The sequence below is a fragment of the Vitis riparia genome, chromosome 4 (genome assembly GCF_004353265.1).
Source record: "Vitis riparia cultivar Riparia Gloire de Montpellier isolate 1030 chromosome 4, EGFV_Vit.rip_1.0, whole genome shotgun sequence".
NCBI lineage: Eukaryota > Viridiplantae > Streptophyta > Magnoliopsida > Vitales > Vitaceae > Vitis > Vitis riparia.
The window spans coordinates 12,560,027-12,585,311 of record NC_048434.1 but is presented as its reverse complement, the minus strand read 5'-3'; the positions used below and the strand labels follow the sequence as shown (position 1 = coordinate 12,585,311).

Genomic DNA, 25,285 nt, shown 5'->3' with positions numbered 1-25,285 from the left:
ATAATCGGCATGTCGATGTACCAAACTAATCTAGTAATGAAGTACAGAAAAAAGCGACATCCGAAGCCCCAAATCAAGATAATCAATCGTATTAATGTCACAACACAATATCCAAGCATGCATCAAAAACTCCCAATGTGCAATCAAAAGACAGGTACTCATTGATCGACTCATCAAATGCCATGTTTGCTTCATCTTAAGTTCAAGCTTGACCCTCTAAAAATCCCCAGTGGAGTCGCCATTTTGTGGACCCCGCATTTCGGCTCAATGCGTTTTCCACTCGATGGTGAGCTCGATTTTTATTTAAAAAAAAAAATTGATTTTATTTATTGTTTGAAAAATGACTTGGAGTTGCATTTTTTTTTTATTTTTTTAAAAGGGTAAACAAAATAAGAAAGAAAAACCCTAAGTGTGACTCCTTATTTTGGAAAAGGTGATCTACGAAAAACCGGATCGGGTTCGGGGGTCAGGTTACTTATCGGGAAGGTACAGTAAAGACCATAGCACCCCTCTAAGTCCCTAAAGTCGGGTCTCTACTAATAAAATGAAGCTGATGTGGCAATGATGAGGAAATCAATGAATACTCAGAGTGATCATGCACATGTGAGAATTAAAATAAGCATAAGGAGTGACCATAGTGAGAATAGGTGCGTACCTGGGCAACGAACCGTTATGCGCTATCAAGAGAGGGGGTTAGCGCACAATTAAAGAACAATCTCATGCATGTCATAAAACAGAATGAATCGATCAAGTGTGACACTCCAGTCAATCAATCAACCAATCAATCATCAAAGTCATGTATGTAGGGCCCCCACCAAAGCCCGTTTATTTTTGCATGCATTAATTCCATAAATTCCATCATTTGGAATTACGGAATTAATTCTTACTTATTTTAAAACATTTTAAAAATAGAGAAGGTGTGAAAAATTGCTTGCCAGAATGAAAAATGGCAGCAAGATTTTATTAAAAATGAGATTTTTAAGACCTAAAAACTCTAAGGATGGAAGATGAGAAAGTTGGGATTATTTGAAAACCAGAATTTGAGAAAATATTTACAAAATGGGGTTTAAGAAAACTATTTAAAAAAAAAAACAAGGGATGAGGAAAGTAGCAGGATGACACGTGGCCTCAAAAGAAAAGGTGCATGCCAAAGGTGGCCATGCAACTAGAAGTATGCAATGGTGGGCCCAGGGAGGAATGATTCTGGCAGAAATGCGGGCTCCAATTCTTCTTGACATCCTCAGGCACATGGAAAGGTTCATATGGCCATCCAAGGCTCTTCCTTGTGGCATCCACCCCCCTTAGGACTCAATGCACTTCCATGTACACTGTATGAGTTTGACTTGCTTGAGGATCCATAATCAATGGTTGTAGCCACCTTGACCAAAGTGGATTTGTCTTTGAGAGTCTTTGCTTCCTTGATAGTAGCATGACTCTCGTCATAGCCAGAATCTCCATTCTTCACCCAGATAACATGCCAACCAACAATGGGCCCAGTGGAGGCCTTTCAATGAATTTACCTTGAGGAAATCTGGGAGGCCTAGCACGGGAGAGAAGACCACGACCTCGGTTATAATGACTTGAGGAAATGACAGATGGCAGTTCATAGCTTCACTGGGGGAAGAGCAAAGTGACCCAAACCCTTATTAAAGTAGCACCAGAGAATACTAGCACAACAAGTTCAAACCTCAAATGAGTGGGCGACATAACCCTTGCAACTCTCCAACCATCTCTCCTGCTATACCTTTACACATCAGAATTCTGGAAATGCTTCCCGGGACATGTCATCCACCAAGATCAAATCCCTCCACTTTAGCTTATATTTAACTTTAGAAAAGTGTCAGCTTTCTAAAACAAAGATGTATTCAATTCTAACCCATTCTTTCTGTCATCTTCTTTACCCATGGATGTGTTCTCAATCTGCCGAAACTGAGCTACTAAAGCTCTAAAGTGACTATCGACCACGTTCTTCATGGTCGTCCTATGCTGAATACAAGGTTACAGAGCTTGTTGGGAATCACTCGAAGGACTTGGGCGATGTTGCTTTCTTTTCCTTCCTCAAACACTCACAGCTTGTTAATGGCGAACATTTCATCGGCTCATATACCAGGGACGTTGACAAATGACGGTGATAATGGCCAGACTTACTGATTTCCATAATTCCTTAAACTCTGCATAGAACCCCATAAGAAGGCTCATAGGGTTTCCCACATGGAGGAGCAGAGTTCATATGGTCCTTATCCCCCTTTGGAGTCGTTTCCACGTCGACATGTTGATTGTACTTTAAGTTTCCATCAGGTGAGTATAAACTGAACTGATCTTGGCTCTTTTGAAGGCTTAATATAACGCATCATGGCTTGGAGGTGGGTTTAATGGGTATTAGAAAAGATATGGAGAGAGAAACGGGCTTAGTGGTGTGGTTAGATGGATATTGGAAGAATAGGTGGAATGTATAGGTATGGGAATGGATGTGAAGAAACGGGTAGTGGACATGAGAATATAGAGACAGAAAGGTGGTGACAAACATGATGTATTAAAAAAAAAAAACAGTGGTATGTACGGGTATGGAAGTTTGGAAAATGGGAAAGGGGATAAGTAAGAGAAATGGGTGTAGATGAGGACGATGCATGCATGAGGATTGATGAATAGATATGGAGGTTGGTGTGATAATGTTAGCATCACGGGTGATGAATGAAATGGGTATGAAAGATAATGGATGAGAATGGTGATGGACATGAGGGGTAATAGGTTTTGAAAATAGTCTCATGGGGGGTCCATGCATGGCCATGCTCTTCGTGCCATGTGCTTGCTTTACCCAGCGTGGCAACATCCGACTGAATTATTTTGAATCTGAAGGAGAATGGTGAGGCGAGCAAGAGAAACCATGCAGATTGTGCTAAAGTCGTCGATGATGCCGCCTACCAGAAGCTGATATACCATCTCGATTTACGACTGCTGCTACGGAAACTTCCATGTAATGCCATCATGGACCTCATTATATGATGTGAAGAAATCCTTGGTCAGTGGGGTCCACGAAGGCGTGATCCAGGTACAGTTGGAACATTGAAGCTGTTGATGCAGAAATGCCAAACGCAAATGTGAAAACACCGGTCTTGACCTGCTGTACAATGTCATAAATAGCCACTACCGCACCGAGGAAGCAAGATGAAGGGCATGACGTCCTTGGCGGGGTTCTTTCAAACCCAACTATAAACATTCAACAGAGAAAAGAGAACCATTCTGATGATAAGTCTACCCTTGGATCCTGTAGCTTTCATCTTCACCATTGATTCAGTATTGACATCGATGCAGGGGAGTATGTCTTCATTGAAAAACTGTGAGGGATTCAGAGCATATATAAATGGTGAAGAGCTTTGAGTCTACATGCCCTCCATTTTATCTTTCAACCATTTCATCCCCCAGTTTTAAAACAGATCATGATCCTGGGTCCAGAACAGAATTTTCAACCACTATTGAACCAATTCCAGTGGGAATATCCATAAGAGGAGGATTCTCAACTTGTTCAACCACAATGCATTCTTCTAAGGTCCCCTGATTGTATCTCAACAGCTCCATAACTTAGTCCAGAAGCATACAATGGCTCTTAGTTTGGAGCATGATCTTCCATCTTTCAGAATCGGTTTCTGTATGAACATCCATAACAAGAGCATCATCAACCTTGTCGACTTCAACCGCTGTAGGAAGTTTAATTTAGATCCCTGTCAACCCATCTACATTAACTTGTTTTCTACTCCAACCTCACTTGCAGAGATGCCACGAGTAGTTCCAAGAGTCAGGCTCATCAAACCAAACCAAGTCACGCCACTCTCATGTCCCATTCAATTAAGAACAGTGGAAAATGTGAAAGGAGCATTTATAAAAACAGAGTATAAAGATAGAAAATTAATGAGTGAAACCCTATTTCATTGTTTCATCCACGGGCTTGCAAAAGGGTAGAGAGGCTATGGGTTCATACAAAACAGGGGAGTAAATTCTGAGATATCTCACAATGAAGCTAAAAACAAATTCAAGTTGCTCTTTAGAGCCAAGAAGAAGAGAATGATAAAACAATGACAACAAATCCATAATTATTCCAGAGATCAGTGAAAACTAAACATACAATCTGATGCTCATACCCAAAACAAGCAATAATATCCAGAAACAAAATGGAGAAGAGAATGAAAAGGGTTCATACCTAAAAAGCTTCCTCTGTAGATATAGAATATCCCTTCTCTCTAGCACACCTCTGGCTTTTCTCTCAAGCTCCTAGACAACTTCCTCTGCCACCTCTGGTTTGCTTTCTTCCTAAGCTCCAATGAACCTCTCTTGTTTTTTTTCTCAAGCTAAAGGAAAACCTCACTCAAAAATATCTCCTTCTAAGCTAAACTATCTTCCTCTGAAGCTAAAGGAATCTCCCTTGCAGCTGGCTTGCTACCCAAGATCAAGGAATACTCTCTAAAAATCTCTCAAAACTAGTCATACCCACTGAATATGCTCTTCCTCTCTACTCTCTGTAGATACCCAATGCATTTCCCTCTCAAGCTCCATGAACACTCTCCAAAAACCACACCAAAAAGCACCTCCTCCTCTGTTTTCTCTCAGTTGCCCTTCCTCCTTCCTCTCAAGCAACCAGCCCTCCGGAATCACTCACAGTCGTCCATGGAAACCTCACCCTCTACCAAAAGCTCTCTCTCTCTCTCTCAAAATACCAGCTTTGCAGCTCCCTCTCCAAAAGATTTCTGCTCCTTTTCTCAAACAACCTCTCTGCCCATATCTCTTTTCTTCTCCCGGATTTGCCCCTCCAACAATCTCTGCAGCAACAGCCACCTGCACCACTCCAGCTGCCAGCCTCCACCCACTCTCACATGCAGCTGGCAACATCCTCTAACCGTCTACAGCCTTTTTGCAGATTCTTTGGACACGTGTCGACCTCTAGTTGGCCTTTAAAATCACTACTCTGATTCCTCAACAACCAACCATGCATGGACACGTGGCTCCTTGAGATTGTGACACTTGGCAAAATTGGGCTGCACAAAAACGAGCCCCAAATGGGGGTCTACACTTATATTCTGGGATTGGATGTATTACTGATGATGCATCATATTTAGACATCAACTCTTGTTTAAAACTTGGCATTTTTCTATTTTCTCTACTCGCTATTTTTTTTGAAACATGTGGTCTCTCCTATACGACTCAGACTCCATGTCACTCAGGAGGTACCACTTCCTCCCTATTTTTCAATCGCTTTTGTCACATTGAGGACAATGTTCAGCTTGGTTGGGGGGAGAGTTGAGGAAGGAAGGAAGTATTGTTATTAATGCTAAGTTATTTTGGTAATTTAGTTGCTTTTTGCTTAATTTTAAAATTTTTTAAGTTTTTATTCTACTCTCCGTGGTTATTAAGGAAAAATTCTCAAAAATAAATGGGAGAAATTAAATTCTTATCTTATTGCCATAGTCTTAGAGTTTGTATTATGCTTACTAAAGTTGATGAATTGTTGAAACTTCTATTGAATTCAAGCTTAGTTCTTCCACTTTAAGCTTATCACACACCGTGCACACTAGGTTCCATTTATAAGATGAAAAACTATTTCCCTCTTGACTTAGGAAAATTTTAGACTTGGTACCTTTGACCTCATTTAATAGTGTTGGGACACCTTGTAAAAAGGCCAATGAGTCTTTGAAGAAAATAAAGAAAGAAAGAAAAATGTTTGCTTTCCTTGAAACCCGAGCAAGGTCTAAGGGGTATATGGTGAAAATCTTTAAAAAACCTGGTGCCCTAAGCCTTAATTGGTTGGGAGTCACTGACCTCAATGCTCGTTACAAGGGTGGATAGGTGGAGTTTAACATACTGTAGGTGCTTAGGTATTTAAAAATTCATTCTCAAAAGTCTGGGGTGAAATCCGAGTTAGTGGTTGAAAAATCCTTAAAGCTTGATGCCCTAAACCTTGATTGGTTGGGAGTCATCGATGGACCCCCGTTACATGGACAATTTAGAAAATAATGCCTTTAAGCTTTGCACTCCTACAAGAAAAAAAATTGTGAAAGAAAAGAGGTGCGTTCTTAGCCTATTGGAGGTTGATTAGTTTGCTAAGCTTTGAAAAGAACTAGGTTGAGGGGAGAGATTAGTTTGTCATACTATATCCGGAAACTAATAAATAACACATAGATTTTTGTGGAAGAGTAAGGATTGGACCTTTGGGAATGGAAATTATTTTGAAGCTTAAATTTTCATAATGCCTACTCTTTATGAATTGTGACTAGGCAAATTATTTGATAGCTCCTATTAAAGTTTGAGTTTTATTTCTTTCATGTTCCATGTGAGAGTTTGATCCAATCATGCCACTTGATTATTTTTTGGAGTGATCAGCATGATTTTGCAAATTATTATATTATCTAGTTTTCTTTATTTTTCTCTCCTTCATTGCTCAGGGACTAGCAATGTGTCAGTTGGGGGTAGTGATTACTACCCAAAAAGTGTCATTTTACGCCTTTAATTCATTATGTTTTAAGCACATTTGTGTAATAGTTCTCCATCTTTATCCCAATTGGCATGTTAAGGACCTAGCAATGACTTCTAATCATATTTGTGGCTAGTTTTAGTGTTTTGACAGCTTTTTGGATCATTAAGACAAGCCAAGCAAATGAGAGAAGCAAAGGAAAGAAGCAAAGAGGAAAACAGAGTGAAGAAAATAAATGACAGCAGCTGCAATCTTCTTTCGCGCTTTTGGAGCACTTCCCAAAGTCTATTTTCTACATTCTATATACCATTTCAAATCTCAGGAAGTCAAGAATCCAACGCTTCAAACTGTGTACTATTTGGAGCTGAAATGAGGAAGATATGGCCTTCGGAAGACAACTGCATCAAGCCATGGGAACACCATTTCGCAAGGTGAATTTCACCTTGCGAAAATTTCGCAAGGAGATTTTCTTCATGGTGTGAAATTTGGCCATTTCGCACCATGAAGAACCACCTTGCGAAATTTCGCAAGGTGGATTTAGGCACCTTGCGAAAATGCCTTTGAAATCCCCTGTTTTGAGACGCTGTTGATGATATTCCACTGTCGGTTCTCCAAGATATTTTGCTTGATTTTTAGCTTTGTAAATACCTATTTTACCCTTGTAATCAACCAATGAAAGGGTTGCTTTTGTAATAGCTCTTTTAATTTAGCTTGTTATTGTCTTTAAATAGAGGTGAAGAGCCTCAGACAAAAATATCTTGTAACCTGTAACCTTATAAGTTAAAAGAGCACTTTTGTTCATACGCTTCTTTTCTCTTTTCTTTCTCATTTTCTTAGTAGCCAAACATCCTTAGAGGATGAAATCCCCAAGGATGAGAGGCTAAAACCTTTTAGTTTCTTGAAGTAATGGATGCCATGTGAAGCTCCCTTGTCAGGATGGAGATTTCCAAGCCATAAATGTAAGTAGCTGAGCGTCATGATTACTACTCAAAAAGTGTTATTTGATGGCTTGTAATTAATCCTTTTAAACACTTTTGAGTAGTAGTTAGTGCCTTTTAACCCAATTAACATGTTAAGGCCTCTTACAATCAATTTTAATCAAATTGTGTAAGTTTTGGTGTTTTTGTTAGTAATTTGATCACCAAAGCAATATGAGATTGAGGAGAGTTATATGGAATCCTTGGAAAAGAATGGGAAGCTTAGAGGCATGAAGAATCAAAGCTTTGAAGCCCTTTGCCATAAGCAAGTCTGGAATGCAAGGGGAAGCAAAGAGAATCCAGCCATGAAGCATTCTTGATGACAGTCACTGCAGCCACTTTTGGAGCACTTCCTGAAGTCCAAATTATGCATGTTATATGTCATTTGAAAGCTTAGGAAGTCAAAAATCCAATGCTTCAAACCGTGTTCAATTTAGAGCTGAAATGAGGAAGTTACAACCTTTGGATGACAACTGCTCCAAGCTGAAGGAAGGATTCAGAAAAGTGCTGCGAAATCACCCTTTTGTTACGAAATGATTTTGCAGCCTTTTTGCATAGTGCTAAGGATTTCTCCTGAAGTTTCACGACGCGATGGAAGCCAAACACCACAAGATGAAAGCCAACTTTGAAGCAGTGCAAAATCAGCTGGTTGCTATGAAGAAATTTTGCAGCCCTTGTGGTTCATCTGCGAAATTTCGCAGACCTCATTTTTCACCTGCGAAATGGTCCTTAGTGCTTCCCGATATTTGTAACCGACACTTGGAGATATTTTTCATTAGATTTTTGTTGCCTAAATCCCCAAATTCTCCTTGTAAGCCACCAATTATAGGATTCCTTAGCTATTAAGTTAGGAAAATGGCAAAATATCCATGTAATAGCTGTTAATGTAATTTTTGGTTTAAATATAGCCCGAGGAGCCTGTTCTAAGGGTGATGAACCTTTTGTAAAAGTTTCAAAGTAAAATACGGAGCTTGAGCACTACTTTACCTTCTCACTTTGATTGTGTTTTTTATTTATTTACTAAGTTATGCACTCTCTGAGGAGCTTTCCCCAAAGAATGAGTGACTAAACCTTTTAGTTCCTTGGAGTTAAGGTTGCCGGGAAAGGTTCCAAGTGCAAGAATCAGAAGCTTTGTGGTTTCAGCTATGAATGAAGAGAAAGTGTGTCCCATGAATGGTTTCTACGTTTTTAGTTAACTTAAAACGCCTTGGAGTCACCTGGGCCAACACTTGGTAAGGCAAGTGATCTCTAACCATGGAGATGCACTAGTTTACCCCTTGCGAGCCTCTGGTAGGTGACTTAAAGGTAGGATTTTCTAGAATTGCCAACACTTGGTAAGCTTTTGGACTCTAAGGAGACATCCATTAGTTATCTCTTGCGAGCTTGTGAAAGGAAGTCCAAGGTTAAAGATCACCTTGAATGGTAAAGGCTAAGTGAGAGGCTTGAACCATTGCAAGTTGCATCAGTGAGATAATTAAAGCTGAAATCCAATTGAGGGATGCATTTGTGCAGCACCTGTTAGAGAATTGACTTTATGTTAATTCTATAATGTGAGGAATTGAACCAACTGACCGGAGCTATGCTATTGCATGAAAAACCTCCCCTGTAAACCTGAATCTCCAAGGAATGCTTTTCTTCTTAAGTAATTTTCATCACTTGCTGTGTTGTTAATCTAAGTCCAAACTTTTTTCAACCAAAGTTTGTGTTTTATTTCTTAAGCTAATCTTGAAATGAAACAGCACCAATTCACTTTGAATTGCTATCATTTTCAATTTGAGTACCCTTCCTAGTGAACGATCCTAGAGCCACTATGCTATAGTAGCTTTGTCTTTGCTACCCTAGTTCATGGTGTTATAGGTTATAAATTTTGTTGATTACTCCCGCCATCAAGGAGCACCAGCTGGACACGAATCAGCTGAGACACCAATCTGGGCATGAATCACGTCATAAATGTTTTCATTCAAAGTAAAGCTTTTAATCCCTCTGACTTGCTTTGAATGGCCAATACTTGATAACCTTTTGGTCTCAGTGGATTCTTATTGTTAGATCCACTAACGTTCATTAGTTATCTCCTACGAGCCATTGTATTGCAAGTCGAGGAGATGACCTATACCAATAAAAGAACAGTTATGAGGTTCAGCTACCCTTTTTGTAAGTTTTGAAGGACTAAAACTCAGTTGTTAAACTCATACCAGTTCGGGAAGTAAGCATCACCTTAGTTGCTTCCCCAACTTGAGGTGAAAAGTCCCAAAATCTCCATTTTTACACAGTGAGTTAAGCATGGCTATCCAAAGCTTTGAGAAACTTCTTTTTCCATCTTTTAACCTATTTTCATGTTAGTTTAGTTTACAACACCTTCATCTTTTTATGTTTTCATCTTAACCTAATTTTTATTAAGAAAAGTTCCCTCCATCCTCCGAACTTCACCAGTTAAAGTAAAAACCCCTCCCAGTGTTCGATCCTAGAGCCACTATGCTATAGTAGCTTTGCTACTTTAGTGTAAGGAACTTAGGTATAAATTTTGTTGATACCCTTACATGCCAAGTTACCAAGAGTCGGGTTATCAGTGTTGTTGAAGGGGAAGGCCTTGATTTCTGGAAGCGAAACTTGGATGTTTGCTACCCCAGTGACTTCATTTCTACCTCGGCATCTAACGCATGCATAGGTAACTCTTTGATCCTGTTTTCTGCTATTTTATATTCTCATTCTTTCTGAGGTTTGTTGCAATAATCTGTTTAGACAAGAAAATGAGGGCCTTTGCTGATTAGTCTTTGGGTCAAGTTTGTAAGTTGTCTGAGACTATGCATGTCTAATTCAACTAAGAGTGAGTCTATTATTTTTTTAGCATTTGAAACGGTCATTGGAGGTCTATGAAAGATAAGGTTAGGATCCTTGCATTTTCGTTATTGCATGCCTAAGGTCCCATGTATGGTGTGATTTGTTTTGTGAACAAAGCAAGTATTTCTATCATTAGCAACCAATTTTGATTTGCTTTGAGTAAGCAAAGGTCTCTGGTACTCAGATTCAGGTTTGGAATAAGGGTTCCTTAGCCCTCAATTTAGGTTTGTCAAAACGAAAGTCTCTTTGGACTGTTTTGTTTGGAATTTAGGGTAGACCATTTCAGTTTTTCAATTAGGATTAGAGGTTATGGCATATTGGCTGAGCCATTGTGCTCATCATTCAGCCATTGGGGCCTCGTTGATCCTAGATTTGGCAAGGGAGGGGACATGGTGTTCATTTCCTTTGATTGTAGAAAGTACTGTTAATTTGTTTGGGAAGTAGGCCCTTTCATTTGTGGCCTTACCCTTTTAGGCATGCATGTTGAAGGCTTATGGAAAAATTGCATCTACTAAAACATTGGCTTAAGTGGCGAATTTTAAAGAAAACAATGCATTTTGGGTGGCTCGGGTTTGGCCTTTTATGGAACACATCGCATTGTTTCAGCCGGTTCTCCCTCATCCGGGCTCAGAATTGAGTTCCGTTTGTTTTTTTGGATTCCTTATTCTCTGAGAAATATTCTGGTAAAGTTTCAAATTTTTTCTCAATCAGATGAACCAGTTGGGAACCGGTTCAACAAGTGGCTTGGTGGTAGCCCTGTTTTATAAATGCTTTACATTGTTTCAGCCAGTTGTCCCTCATTCGAGCTCATAATTGAGTACCATTTATATTTTTGGATTTCTTATTCTTTGAGGAATATTCTGGTAAAGTTTCAGATTTTTTCTCAACCGGTTGAGCCAATTGGGAACCAGTTCAACCGATTCTGCTAGGTAGTTCCAGTTTCGGCGTGTTTTGACCCCCATTTTTGTTATGGTTTGGGCACTTAGGCTCTAAGGCACTTGTAGGCCACCTTTAGGGTTTGAATCTAGATTTGGTTTGAATTAATGTGGGCCCACCTATGAGTTAAGGGTATTATTGGCTAGGAAGGTCAGGAAGGTTTATTGTGAATGTTTGGCTTGGGCACATTTTGATGTTTGTTTAAAAAATGCTTGCCACATGTTGACTAACCCCTCATTGCAGCGCTTGGCTAGGGACCCAAGGTACGTACTTTGACCCATGGTTTGAGCTCATTTGTGGGCCTTGGTATCTAGTGATTGATGTTTTGACATGTGATTGCCATGCATGCTTGTTGAGTATTTATTCCTATTGGCTAATCATTTATGCATCGCTTAGTTAGGGACCATAGGTATGTGTTTGATTGTTAGCTTTTGTGTTAGTATGCCCACATGGCATTTGGATTGCGATGCTTCTTGTGCATTGATGCTTATTGACTGATCTTTTCTACAGCGCATGGCTAGGTGATTACTACTCAAAAAGTGCTATTTGATAGTTTGTAATTAATCCTTTTAAACACTTTTGAGTAGTAGTTATTGCCTTTTAACCCAATTAACATGTTAAGGACCCTTGCAATCAATTCTAATCAAATTGTGTTAAGTTTTGGTGTTTTGATAACTTTTTGATCACCAAAGCAATATGAGATTGAGGAGAGTTATTTGGAATCCTTGGCAAAGCAATGGAAAGAGCAGAAGCATGAAGAACCAAAGCTTTGAAGTCCTTTGCCATAAGTAAATCCGGAATGCAAGGAGGGGAAACAAAGGGAAATCTGCCATGAAGCATTCTTGATGATAGTCATGTCAGCCACTTTTGGAGCACTTTCTAAAGTCCAATTTATGCATGCTATATTTCATTTTAAAGCTTAGGAAGTCAACCATCCAATGCTTTAAACAGTACGCAATTTGGAGTTGAAATGAAGGAGTTACAGCCATTGGAAGCCGATCACTCCAAGCTGAAGGAAGAATTTTGCACAGTGCTGCGAAATCACCCTTTTGTTGCGGAAAGATTTCGCAACCTTTTTGCACAGTGCTGAGGAATTCCTCCTGAAGTTTCACGACGCGATGGAAGCCAAACACCGCAAGATGAAAGACCACTTCACAGCGGTGCGAAATCAGCTGGTTGCTATGAAGAAATTTCGCAGCCCTTTTTGTACGTCTGCAAAATCTCGCAGACCTCATTTTCACCTGCGAAATGGTCCTTAGTGCTTGATATTTGTAACCGACACTTGGAGATATTTTTCTTCAGATTTTTGTTGTCTAAATCCCCAAATTCTCCTTGTATCCCACCAATTATAGGATTCCTTAGCTTTTAAGTTAGAAAAAAGGCTAAATATCCATGTAATAGCTATTAATGTAATTTTGATATAAATAGAGCCTGAGGAGCCTGTTCTGAGGGTGATGAACCTTTTGTAAAAGTTTGAAAGAAAGTAAAATACAGAGCTTGAGCTCTGCCTTACTTTCTCACTTTGATTATATTTTTCATTTACTAAGTTATGCACTCTCTGAGGAGGTTTCCCCAGAGAATGAGTAATTAAACCTTTAGTTCCTTGGAGTTAAGGTCGCTGGGGAAGGTTCCAAGTGCAAGAATAAGTAGCTTTGTGGTTTCAGCTATGAATGAAGAGAAAGTGTGTCCCGTGAATGGTTTCTATATTTTTAGTTAACTTAAAACGCCTTCGAGTCACCTGGGCCAACACTTGGTAAGGCAAGTGATCTCTATCCATGGAGATGCACTAGTTTACCCCTTGCGAGCCTCTGGGAGGTGACTTGAAGGTAGGATTTTCTAGAATAGCCAACACTTGGTAAGCTTTTGGACTCCAAGGAGACATCCATTAGTTATCTCTTGCGAGCTTTTGACGGGTAATCCAAGGTTAAAGATCACCTTGAATGGTAAAGGCTAAGTGAGAGGCTCGAACCATTGCAAGTTGCATCAGTGAGAGAGATTTAGAGCTGAAATCCAATTAAGGGATGCATTTGTGCAGCACCTGTTAGAGAATTGACTTTATGTTAATTCTCTAATGCGAGGAAATGAACCAACTGACCGGAGCTATGTTTTTGCACAAGGAACCTCCCCTGTGAACCTAAATCTCCAAGGAATGTTTTTCTTCATAAGTAATTTCCATTACTTGCTGTGCCGTTAGTCTAAATCTAACCTTTTTCAATCAAAGTTTGTGTTTTATTTCTTAAGCTAACCTTGAAATGAAACATCACCAATTCACTTTGAATTGGTATCATTTTCAGTTTGGAAACCCTTCCTAGTGAACGATCCTAGAGCCACTATGCTATAGTAGCTTTTTCTTTGCTACCCTAGTTCATGGTGTAATAGGTTACAAATTGTGTTGATTACTCCCTCCATCAAGGAGCATCAGTTGGACACTAATCAGCTGATACACCAACTGGGCATGAATCAAATGGCGTCATTGCCGGGGAAGGTGTCAAGTTTATAGTGATACTATTTCAGAGTACTTGTGATTTTCATCACAAGTGTGGTAACGTTTCTTTCGCTTTATTAAATTCTCATTTTTTTTTTCGTTTTGCTTACTCATAATCTAAATTTAGCTTTTAAATTCAGCTTAGTTCTATTTTGTTTTTGTAGCCCTGTTTTCTTTTGTTGTCCTTTATTTTCATTTTAGTTACAGATAGATACTAGTTGTGTATGCCAAAGTGGATACGTGGCAGTGGAGGAAGGCTTGATAAAAGTGATACACCTCATAATAAGGAATTGGAATTGAGCTTGAATATCATGGAAGCTACACCTGAAGATGAGCATAGTCACCAAGGTCATCAAGACAATCTCAATGAATTTAGATCAATGAGGGACCGCATGCATCCACCTCGTATGAGTGCACCGTCATGTATAGTGCCTCCTACAGAGCAGCTAGTGATCAGACAATATATTGTTCCACTTCTACCAACTTTCCATGGGATGGAAAGTGAGAATCCCTATGCACATATCAAGGAATTTGAAGATGTTTGTAATACATTCCAAGAGGGAGGAACTTCAATTGATTTGATGAGGCTTAAGTTATTTCCTTTTACCTTAAAGGATAAAGCCAAAATTTGGCTTAATTCTTTAAGGCCGAGGAGTATCCGTACTTGGACTGACTTACAAGCTGAATTCCTTAAGAAATTTTTTCCCACTCATAGAACAAATGGCTTGAAAAGACAAATTTCAAACTTCTCAGCTAAAGAGAATGAGAAATTCTATGAGTGTTGGGAAAGATATATGGAAGCTATAAATGCTTGTCCTCACCATGGTTTTGATACTTGGCTATTGGTGAGCTATTTTTATGATGGGATGTTGTCCTCAATGAAGCAACTCTTGGAAACAATGTGTGGAGGAGATTTCATGAGCAAAAATCCTGAGGAAGCTATGGATTTCTTGAATTATGTGGTTGAAGTTTCACGGGGATAGGATGAACCGATCAAAGGAGAAGTGGGAAAGATGAAGTCTCAACTAAGTGCTTTCAATGCTAAGGATGGGATGTATACCTTGAAAGAAGAGGATGATACGAAAGCAAAGTTTGCAGCTGTGACAAGAAGATTGGAGGAGCTGGAACTGAAAAAGATGCATGAAGTGCAAGCTGTTGCTGAAGCACCAGTGCAAGTGAAGCTTTGTCCTAATTGTCAATCATATGAACACTTGGTGGAGGAATGCCCTACAATTTCAGCTGAAAGGGAAAGATTTGGAGATCAAGCAAATGTTGTTGGACAATTCAAGCCCAATAACAATGTGCCCTATGGAAATACTTACAACTCAATTTGGAGGAATCATCCAAATTTTTCATGGAAGCCTAGAGCACCTCAGTACCAACAGCCAGATCAACCATCTCAACAATCTTCAAGTCTTGAACAAGCAATTTTGAATATTAGCAAGGTAGTGGGAGATTTTGTTGGAGAACAAAAAGCCATCAATGCTCAACTTAATCAAAGAATTGACAGAGTAGAGAGTACTCTGAACAAAAGGATGGATGGAATGCAAAATGATATAACCCAAAAGATTGATAATCTCCAATACTCAATATCAAGGCTCACAAATTTGAACACAGTGCAAGAAAAGGGAAGATTTCCTTCTCAACCCCACCAAAACCCCAAGGGTGTCCATGAAGTGGAAAGCCATGAGGGAGAATCATCACAGATGAAAGATGTCAAAGCCTTAATCACTCTAAGGAGTGGTAAGAAAATTGAGCAGCCACCACCTAAGCCACATGTTGCGGAAGAAGAAGAGACAATGAAAGGGGAGGAAATGGAAGACAAAAAGGGAGAGATCAGTGAAAAGAAAGAGGACTATGATTCAACAATGAATGCAAATCCAGAGAAGGAACTTCTGAAGGAAGAAATGCTGAAGAAATCAACTTCCCCACCTTTTCCTCAAGCATTGCATGGGAAAAAGGGGATTAGAAATGCATCTGAAATTCTTGAAGTATTGAGACAAGTTAAAGTCAATATCCCACTGTTGGATATGATTAAACAAGTTCCAACATATGCAAAATTCCTAAAGGACTTGTGTACTATCAAAAGAGGGTTGACTGTAAATAAGAAAGCCTTCTTGACTGAGCAGGTAAGTGCAATCTTACAATGTAAATCTCCTTTGAAGTACAAAGATCCGGGAAGTCCTACCATTTCAATCATGATTGGAGGAAATGTAGTGGAGAAAGCTTTATTGGACTTGGGAGCAAGTGTTAATTTACTTCCATATACTGTCTACAAGCATTAGGACTTGGTGAGTTGAAGCCAACAACAATCACTCTATCTCTAGCAGATAGATCAGTAAAAATTCCCAGAGAAGTAATTGAGGATGTCTTGGTTCAAGTTGATAATTTCTACTATCCGGTGGATTTTATTGTTCTTGATACGGATCCTACTGTAAAGGAAGCTAATTTAGTTCTTATCATCCTTGGAAGGCCATTCCTTGCTACCTCAAATGCAATCATCAACTATAGGAATGGGCTCATGCAACTCACTTTTGGCAACATGACACTTGATCTCAACATTTTTTATATGTCTAAAAAGCAAATCACTCCGGAAGAAGAAGAGGGTCTAGAAGAGGTGTGTATTATTGACACTCTCGTAGAGGAGCACTGTAATCAGAATATGCAAGACAAGCTGAATGAAAGTTTTGCGGATTGTGAGGAAGGTTTGTCTGAACCCCCTAATGAGCTTGCTACTCTACAAAGTTGGAGGAGGATAGAAGAGATTCTACCTTTGTTCAATAAAGAAGAAGGAGCAGATGCTAAAAAAGAGATCCCAGAACTCAATTTGAAGCCTCTACCCGTGGAGCTGAAATATACATACCTTGAAGAAAATAATCAATGTCCTGTTGTAATATCTTCATCTCTGACCAGTCATTAAGAGAAGTGTTTACTGAAGTTCTCAAGAGGTGTAAGAAAGCAATAGGATGGAAAATATCTGATTTGAAAGGCATTAGTCCTTTAGTTTGCACGCATCATATATATATGGAGGATGAGGCTAAGCCAATTTGTCAACTTCAAAGAAGATTGAATCCTCATTTATAAGAGGTTGTGCGAGCTGAGGTGTTGAAATTACTTCAAGCAGGTATCATTTACCCTATATCTGATAGCTCTTGGGTGAGTCCTACTCAAGTGGTACCAAAGAAGTCAGGGATTACTGTGGTTCAGAATGAAGAAGGAGAAGAAATCACTACGCGCCTCACTTCAGGGTGGAGGGTGTGTATTGATTATAGAAAATTGAATGCAGTAACCAGGAAAGATCATTTTCCATTTCCATTTATCGATCAAGTGTTGGAGAGAGTCTCTGGCCATCCGTTCTACTGTTTTTTGGATGGGTATTCAGGGTATTTTCAAATTGAAATTGCAGTGGAAGATCAGGAAAAAACCACTTTTACATGTCCATTTGGAACATATGCTTACAGAAGAATGCCTTTTGGTTTATGCAATGCACCTGCAACATTCCAAAGATGTATGTTGAGTATCTTCAGTGATATGGTGGAGCGAATTATGGAGGTTTTCATGGATGACATCACCGTAATGGAGGTACATTTGAGGAATGCTTAGTCAATTTGGAAGCGGTTCTTCACAGATGCATTGAAAAAGACTTGGTGCTCAATTGGGAGAAATGTCATTTTATGGTACGTCAAGGAATTGTCCTTGGCCATATCATCTCCGAAAAGGGCATTGAAGTTGATAAAGCAAAGGTGGAGCTAATTGTCAAACTACCATCCCCAACAACTATAAAAGGAGTAAGGCAGTTCCTTGGCCATGCAGGCTTCTATAGGAGGTTCATCAAAGATTTTTCAAAGCTTTCCAAACCTCTTTGTGAGCTGTTAACTAAGGATGCTAAGTTTATATGGGATGAAAGATGTCAAAATAGCTTTGACCAACTGAAGAAATTTTTAACAACAACTCCAATAGTGAGGGCCCCTAACTGGCAACTACCTTTTGAACTAATGTGTGATGCCAGTGACTTTGCTATAGGAGCTGTGCTTGGTCAAAGAGAAGATGGGAAGCCCTATGTGATCTACTATGCAAGCAAAACATTGAACGAAGCCCAAAGGAACTACACAACTACAGAGAAAGAATTGTTAGCTGTGGTATTTGCCTTGGACAAATTTCGTGCTTATTTGGTAGGGTCTTTCATCATTGTTTTCACTGACCATTCAGCCTTGAAGTATTTATTGACAAAGCAAGATGCAAAAGCAAGGTTGATAAGATGGATTCTTTTGTTACAAGAATTCGATCTCCAAATCAGAGATAAGAAAGGAGTGGAGAATGTGGTAGCTAACCACCTCTCAAGGTTAGCTATAGCACATAATTCTCATGCCTTGCCTATTGATGATGACTTTCCTAAGGAATCACTTATGTTTCTAGTAAAAACTCCTTGGTATGCTCATATTGCTAATTATCTAATTACTGGTGAAATTCCAAGTGAGTGGAATGCACAGGACAGGAAGCACTTCTTTGCAAAAATCCATGCTTATTATTGGGAAGAGCCTTTCCTTTTTAAATATTGTGCAGATAAGATCATAAGGAAGTGTGTGCCTGAAGAAGAGCAACAAGGAATTCTAACCCATTGTCATGAAAATGCATATGGAGGCCACTTTGCCTCTCAGAAAACAGCTATGAAGGTGTTGCAATCAGGGTTTACTTGGCCATCTCTTTTCAAAGATGCCCACATCATGTGTAGAAGTTGTGATAGATGCCAAAGGCTGGGAAGACTGACAAAAAGAAATCAAATGCCTATGAACCCCATACTAATAGTTGAGCTATTTGATGTATGGGGCATTGACTTCATGGGACCTTTTCCAATGTCTTTTGGTAATTCTTACATCTTGGTGGGGGTGGATTATGTTTCTAAATGGGTTGAGGCAGTCCCCTGTAAACAAAATGATCATAGAGTGGTTCTCAAGTTTTTGAAAGAGAACATTTTTTCAAGATTCGGGGTGCCCAAAGCTATAATCAGTGATGGAGGTTCTCATTTTTCAACAAGCCTTTTGAAAGTTTATTAGCCAAGTATGGAGTGAAGCATAAGGTAGCTACACCTTATCATCCACAGACTTCCGGGCAAGTTGAGCTAGCAAACAGGGAGATAAAGAACATATTGATGAAAGTGGTGAGTTCAAGCAGAAAAGATTGGTCTGTTAAGCTTCATGATTCATTATGGGCGTATAGAACAACTTATAAGACTATTCTTGGCATGTCCTCCTATCGTCTTGTGATTACTACTCAAAAAGTTCTATTTGATAGCTTCTAATTAATCCTTTTAAACACTTTTGAGTAGTAGTTAGTGCCTTTTAACCCAATTAGCATGTTAAGGCCCCTTTCAATCAATTCTAATCAAAATGTGTAAGTTTTGGTGTTTTTGTTAGTATTTTGATCACCAAAGCATTAGGAGATTGAGGAGAGTTATATGGAATCCTTGGCAAGCAATGGGAAGCTTAGAGGAATGAAGAATCAAAGCCTTGAAGCACTTTTGCTTTAAACGAGACTGGAATGCAAGGGGAAGCAAAGAGAAATCAGCCATGGAGCATTCTTGATGACAGTCACTGCAGCTACTTTTGGAGCACTTCCTGATGTCCAAATTATGCATACAATATGTCATTTGAAAGCTTAGGAAGTCAACAATCCAATGCTTCAAACCGTGTGCAATTTGGATTTGAAATGAGGAAGTTACAGCCTTTGGAAGACAACTGCTCCAAGCTGAAGGAAGGCTTCAGAAAAGTGCTGCGGAATCAGCCTTTTGTTGCGGAATGGTTTCGCAGCCTTTTTGCACAGTGCCATGGATTTCCCCTAAAGCTTCACGCCGCAATGGAAGCCAAACACCATAAGATGGAAGTCCACTTTGCAAAGGTGTTGAATCAGTAGGATGCTATGAAGAATTTTCGCAGCTCTTCTTGTGCACCTGCGAAATTTCGCAGACCTCACTTTTCACCTACGAAGTGGTCCTGAGTGCTTCCCGATATTTGTAACCGACACTTGGAGATATTTTTCATTAGATTTTTGTTGCTTAAATGCCCAAATTCTCCTTGTAAGTCACCAATGATAGATTTCCTTAGCTTTTAAGTTAGGAATTTCGTAAAAATATCAGGGTAATAGCTATCATTATATTTTTGGTTTAAAGGGAGCCCGATGAGCCTGTTCTGAGGGTGTTAGAGTGATGACCCTTTTGTAAAGTTTCAAAGAAAGAAATACAAAGAGCTTGAGCTTTTTGCTACCTTACCTTCTCTCTTTGATTGTGTTTTCATATTTTTAAGTTATGCACTCTCTGAGGAGTTATCCCCAGAGAATGAGTAACTAAACTTTTTAGTTCCTTGGAGTTAAGGTTGCCGGGAAAGGTTCCAAGTGCATCAATCAAAAGCTTTGTGGTTTCAGCTATGAATGAAGAGTAAGTGTGTCCCGTGAATGGTTTCTAATGTTTTTAGTTAACTTAAAACACCTTGGAGTCACCTGGGCCAACACTTGGTAAGGCAAGTGATCTCTAACCATGGAGATGCACTAGTTTACCCCTTGCGAGCCTCTGGTAGGTGACTTGAAGGTAGGATTTTCTAGAATAGCCAACACTTGGTAAGCTTTTGGACTCTTAGGAGACATCCATTAGTTACCTCTTGCGAGCTTTTGATGGGTAATCCAAGGTTAAAGATCACCTTGAATGGTAAAGGCTAAGTGAGAGGCTTGAACCATTGCAAGTTGCATCAGTGAGAGAATTAAAGCTGAAATCCAATTGAGGGATGCATTTGTGCAGCACCTGTTAGAGAATTGACTTTATGTTAATTCTCTAATGTGAGGAAATGAACCAACTGACCGGAGCTATGCTTTTGCATGAGGAACCTCCCCTGTATACCTGAATCTCCAAGGAATGCTTTTCTTCTTAAGTTATTTTCATCACTTGTTGTGTTGTTAATCTAAGTCCAAACCTTTTTCAACCAAAGTTTGTGTTTTATTTCTTAAGCTAATCTTGGAATGAAACAACACCAATTCACTTTGAATTGGTATCATTTTCAACTTGAGTACCCTTCCCAGTGGAACGATCCTAGAGCCACTATGCTATAGTAGCTTAGTATTTGCTACCCTAGTTCATGGTGTTATAGGTTATAAATATTGTTGATTACTCTCGCCATCAAGGAGCACCAACTGGACATGAACCAGCTGAGACACCAATTAGGCATGAATCATCTTGTCTATGGCAAAGCGTGTCATCTCCCTATGGAAGTTGAATACAAAGCTTGGTGGGCAATCAAAAAGCTAAATATGGACTTGATCAGAGCCGGGGCAAAGAGGTGCTTAGACCTTAATGAGATGGAGGAATTGAGAAATGATGCTTGTATCAATTCCAAAGTTGCAAAACAAAGGATGAAGAAGTGGCATGATCAACTAATTTCTAACAAGGAATTTCAGAAAGGACAAAGAGTTCTACTCTATGACACAAGACTCCATATCTTCCCTGGAAAGCTCAAGTCAAGATGGATAGGTCCTTTCATTATTCATCAAGTACATATCAATGGGGTAGTGGAATTATTGAATTCCAATGGCAAAGACACCTTTAGAGTCAATGGATATCGTCTCAAGCCATTCATGGAGCCGTTCAAACCAGAAAAGGAGGAAATCAACCTCCTTGAGCCACAAAAAGCCTAAGCAAATAAGGGTTTGATGGACTTGGTTTCACCAAAGTCCAAAATTTTTGTAAATTTTGTAAATTTTAAAGTTTTATCCATACTTTTGATCTTAATTTTTTATCTTAAATTGTGTATTTATATGTAATTTTATCTTTTTGAATGATCTCAGATGGGAGAAAATGCAAAGAAATTGAAAGGAAGAAATCGGAGAGAAATTGGAGTGAAAACAGAGCAAAAACAGATGAGAAAAAGAGCTCTGCGAGATCTCGTAGCCAAAGAGGAATTCTCTGCGAAAACGACCATTTGTTGCGAAATCATTTCGCAACACATTTGACTCCTCTGTGAAAATTTTCACAGCTGCGAATCCAAGGATGGCACACGAGTGCCACTCCGCAGCACAGGAGCCCCCATTTCACAGCTGCGAAAGCGGCTGCTACGAAGTGAGCTGCGAATGTGGTTTTCTCTTGCGAAACCGCCATTTTTGCTGCGAAACCGGCCTTTCTCTACGAAACCCAAGATGACCTTTAATATTCTGTTATTTTTTATAAATACCGGTCATTTGAGCTGCGAAAGCGTTTCAGAAAGGGGAAGAGTCATAGCAACCGTTTGTTCACCTCCTCTCCAAAGCCCGACGACGCGCGCACCTCCGGTCATCCCTTCCAGTCATCATTTCCGGCCAAATTTCGTCAAATCGAAATGGTGCGAACCAGAGGAGCCAAATCTTCCTCTCCTTCTGCCCGAAAGCGAACGCCGCGTGAGGCGCCTGTTCAAGCTTCTACTTCTGAGCCTCCGAGGCCAGAAGCCGTTTCGCCTCCGGCCAAGCTCGCACCACAGAAACGTCCGGCCAAGCTCGCAGTACAGCAACCTCTGGCGAGATGTTATCTCACCAGGCCAGGGAGCCGTCCCCTGCAAAAAAGAGCTAGAGTTGAAAGCTCAAAGCCCATCGACTTAACAGGGCAGTCCCCTGTTCCCTCTCCAGAGCCCTCTCCGGCACCGCCGGCGAAGCCTCAAGCAAGCCAGCCGCCACCTTCTGAGCCCTAAATTCCGTCTGGGACAGCTCCTGAAGTGATACTCAGGCGTCCGATGCTCACTCAACCACCAATTGAAGGCAATTTGGACTGTCGAGCTCGGCCATTTCACTCTGAGCTGTGCTTTGACACAGCCGCCTTCCAATTGCGGCCGGAGCTTGAAGGGTCATTCCAATTGCTGCACAAATATCGCATGGAGCAGCTGCTGACCCCACGAGACTTCTTCTATCCCAGAGTAGCCATGGATTTTTATCAGTACATGACTACTCAGCAAGTCAGAGATCTTACCTTAATCCATTTTACTATTGATGGTCGACATGGCATTCTAGGAGCTTGCCATATAGCAGAGGCCCTGCATATACCATACGAGCCAAGCCATTTTGATGATTTCCAAGCATGGGCTAGTCCTTCTCAACTGGAGATGGTGCATATCTTGTCCAGAGGAGCTTCCACAAATCCACATCTATTGAGGGGGGAACTTCCTCCAAGGATGTTTCTTATTGATGCACTCTTGCGTCATAATATTTATCCATTGCATCACTAGACTCAGAGGAGAGGAGTTCTTTTGGAGGCCCTGTTCAGAATTTCTGAGGGATACTTTTTTGGCCCTCACCACCTGATTATGGCTGCCCTTCTCTACTTTGAAGAGAAGGTGCATAAGAAGAAGCTACCGCGAGCTGATGCCATTCCACTTCTCTTTCCGCGGCTACTATGTCAGATTCTTGAGCATCTGGGGTATCCATCAGAGCCTCAGCTGGAGCGCAAGCGAATCTGTCGAGATGTGTTTACTTTCGACAAGTGGACCAATATGACAGCGTATAGAATGGAGCAGCCAGAGCTTCCACAGCCAGCTCAGATACCAGCTGCAAGGAGAGCATCTCCATGTCATATACCTGAGGGTATACGTATTGCTTCTCCTACCATAGCCAGAGCCCCTCCAGTTACTCCAGCTTCATCACAGCCCTCTACTTCAGCTGAGCCAAGGATGGTCATCCCTATTTCTGAGTATAGAGATTTATGCCATGCACTGCAGACCTTGACCGCATCTCAGAGCAGCCTTGCTCAGGAGATGGCAGCTATGCGAGCTCGTCAGGAGCAGATGTTGACCACCCAGGCTCAGCACACTACCATCTTGAGGCAACTCCGGCATCATCTCGGTCTCCCATCAGTTGCTGAGCATCTCTCGCCCACCACTGCAGTGCCACATTCACAGGCCACAGAGCCTCAGGCCCCTCCTAAGTCAGCTACCCAAGAGGCAGAGCCATCTGCCTAAGCCATCAGCTCCGGCATCATCCTCCTATCTGATCATATATATATATCTATTATATATTTCTTTTATGTATTTCGTTTTCGTTAGCCATATATGAAATCCCCGCATTTTGATATCATATATGGGGATTACTTAGATTGCTTGTATTATTTTCTTTCCAATTGTACTCAAATTAAAGTAATACAAATCTAGTTTTTTGTTAACTCTTAGCATTAATTTATTCTTATTTCCTTTGCTCACACCTTTTATTCTTTTTGAAACATGTGGTTTCTCTAATCAGTATTCGAAATTGATATCACTTAGGAGGCACCACTTCCTCCCTATAATTTCAATCACCCATATCACATTGAGGACAATGCTCAGCTCGGTTGGAGGGAGAGACTAGGAAGGAAGTATGCTAAGTTAAAGGAAGTATGCTAAGTTATTTTGATAATTCAGTCGTGCCTAGTAAATTAGTTGTAGTTTTTAGTTGTTTTTTACTTTAATCTTCATGGTTTATGAGGAAGAATTTTCAAATTAAAATAGGACAAATTGAACTTTTTCTTTTCATCTAACTTAGAGTTTGGATTATGCTTGCTAAAGTGGTTCAATTGTTGAAACTTCTATTGAATTCAAGTTTAGTCCTTCCACTTTAAGCTATTCACACACTGTGCACAATAGATTCCGATTATAAGATGAAAAACTATTTCCCCCTTGACTTGGAAAAATTTTGGGACTTGGTACCGTTGACCTCATTTTAATAATATTGAGACACCTTATGAAAGGCCAATGAGCCTTTGAAAAAAAAAAAAAAGAAAGCAAAATGTTTGCTTGCCTTGAAACCCGAGCAAGGTCTGAGGGGTATATAGTGAAAATCTTTACAACCTGGTGCCTTAAGCCTTAATTGGTTGGGAGTCACTGACCTCAATGCTCGTTACAAGGGTGGATAGGTGGAGTTAGCATATGGTAGGCGCATGGGTATATGAAAAAGTCCGGGGTAAAATCCGAGGAGTTAGTGGTTGAAAGATCCTTAAAGCTTGATGCCCTAAACCTTAATTGGTTGGGAGTCATCGATGGACCCCCGTTACATGGACAATTCAGAAAAGGATGCCCCTTAAGCCTTGTGCCTTAAAAAAAAAAAAGTGTGTTCTCTGCCTATTGAATTTGGGCAGTTTGCTAAGTGTTGAAAAGAGATAGGTTGGGGGGAGAGATTAGTTTAGCATGCTATATTCGGAAACTATCATCTTACACTTAGATTTTTGTGGAAGAATAAAGTTTGGTTCTTTGGAAGTGAAAATGATTTTAAAACTTCAATTTGCATAATGCATTCCCTTGATCAATGGTATTTAGCAGAGTTTTTGATAACTCTTGTTGAAATTTGAGTTTATATTTCTTTAATGTTCCATGTGAGAGTTTGTCAGTCATGCCATTTAAACATTTTTTGGAAGTGATTAGCATGATGTTGTAAAGTATAGTATTGCTTATTTTTATTTTTCTCTCCTTCATTGCTAAGGGACTAGCAATATGTTAGTTGGGGGGAGTGATTACTACTCAAAAAGTGCTATTTGATAGCTTGTAATTAATCCTTTTAAACACTTTTGAGTAGTAGTTATTGCCTTTTAAGCCAATTAACATGTTAAGGACCCTTGCAATC

General features: G+C 40.0%; 1 protein-coding gene across 1 annotated transcript in view; it reads left to right on the top strand.

The window, feature by feature from the left end:
• The window catches only part of LOC117913242, a gene marked incomplete at its 3' end in the record, with an annotated part of 63,440 nt that extends 45,497 nt beyond the window's left edge, over positions 1 to 17,943 (top strand). The window contains 2 exon segments of the mRNA XM_034828200.1: positions 17,067 to 17,270; positions 17,273 to 17,943. Of these exon segments, the coding sequence (XP_034684091.1) occupies positions 17,067 to 17,270; positions 17,273 to 17,943 (875 nt within the window).
• Between the last annotated feature and the right edge of the window lie 7,342 nt (positions 17,944 to 25,285).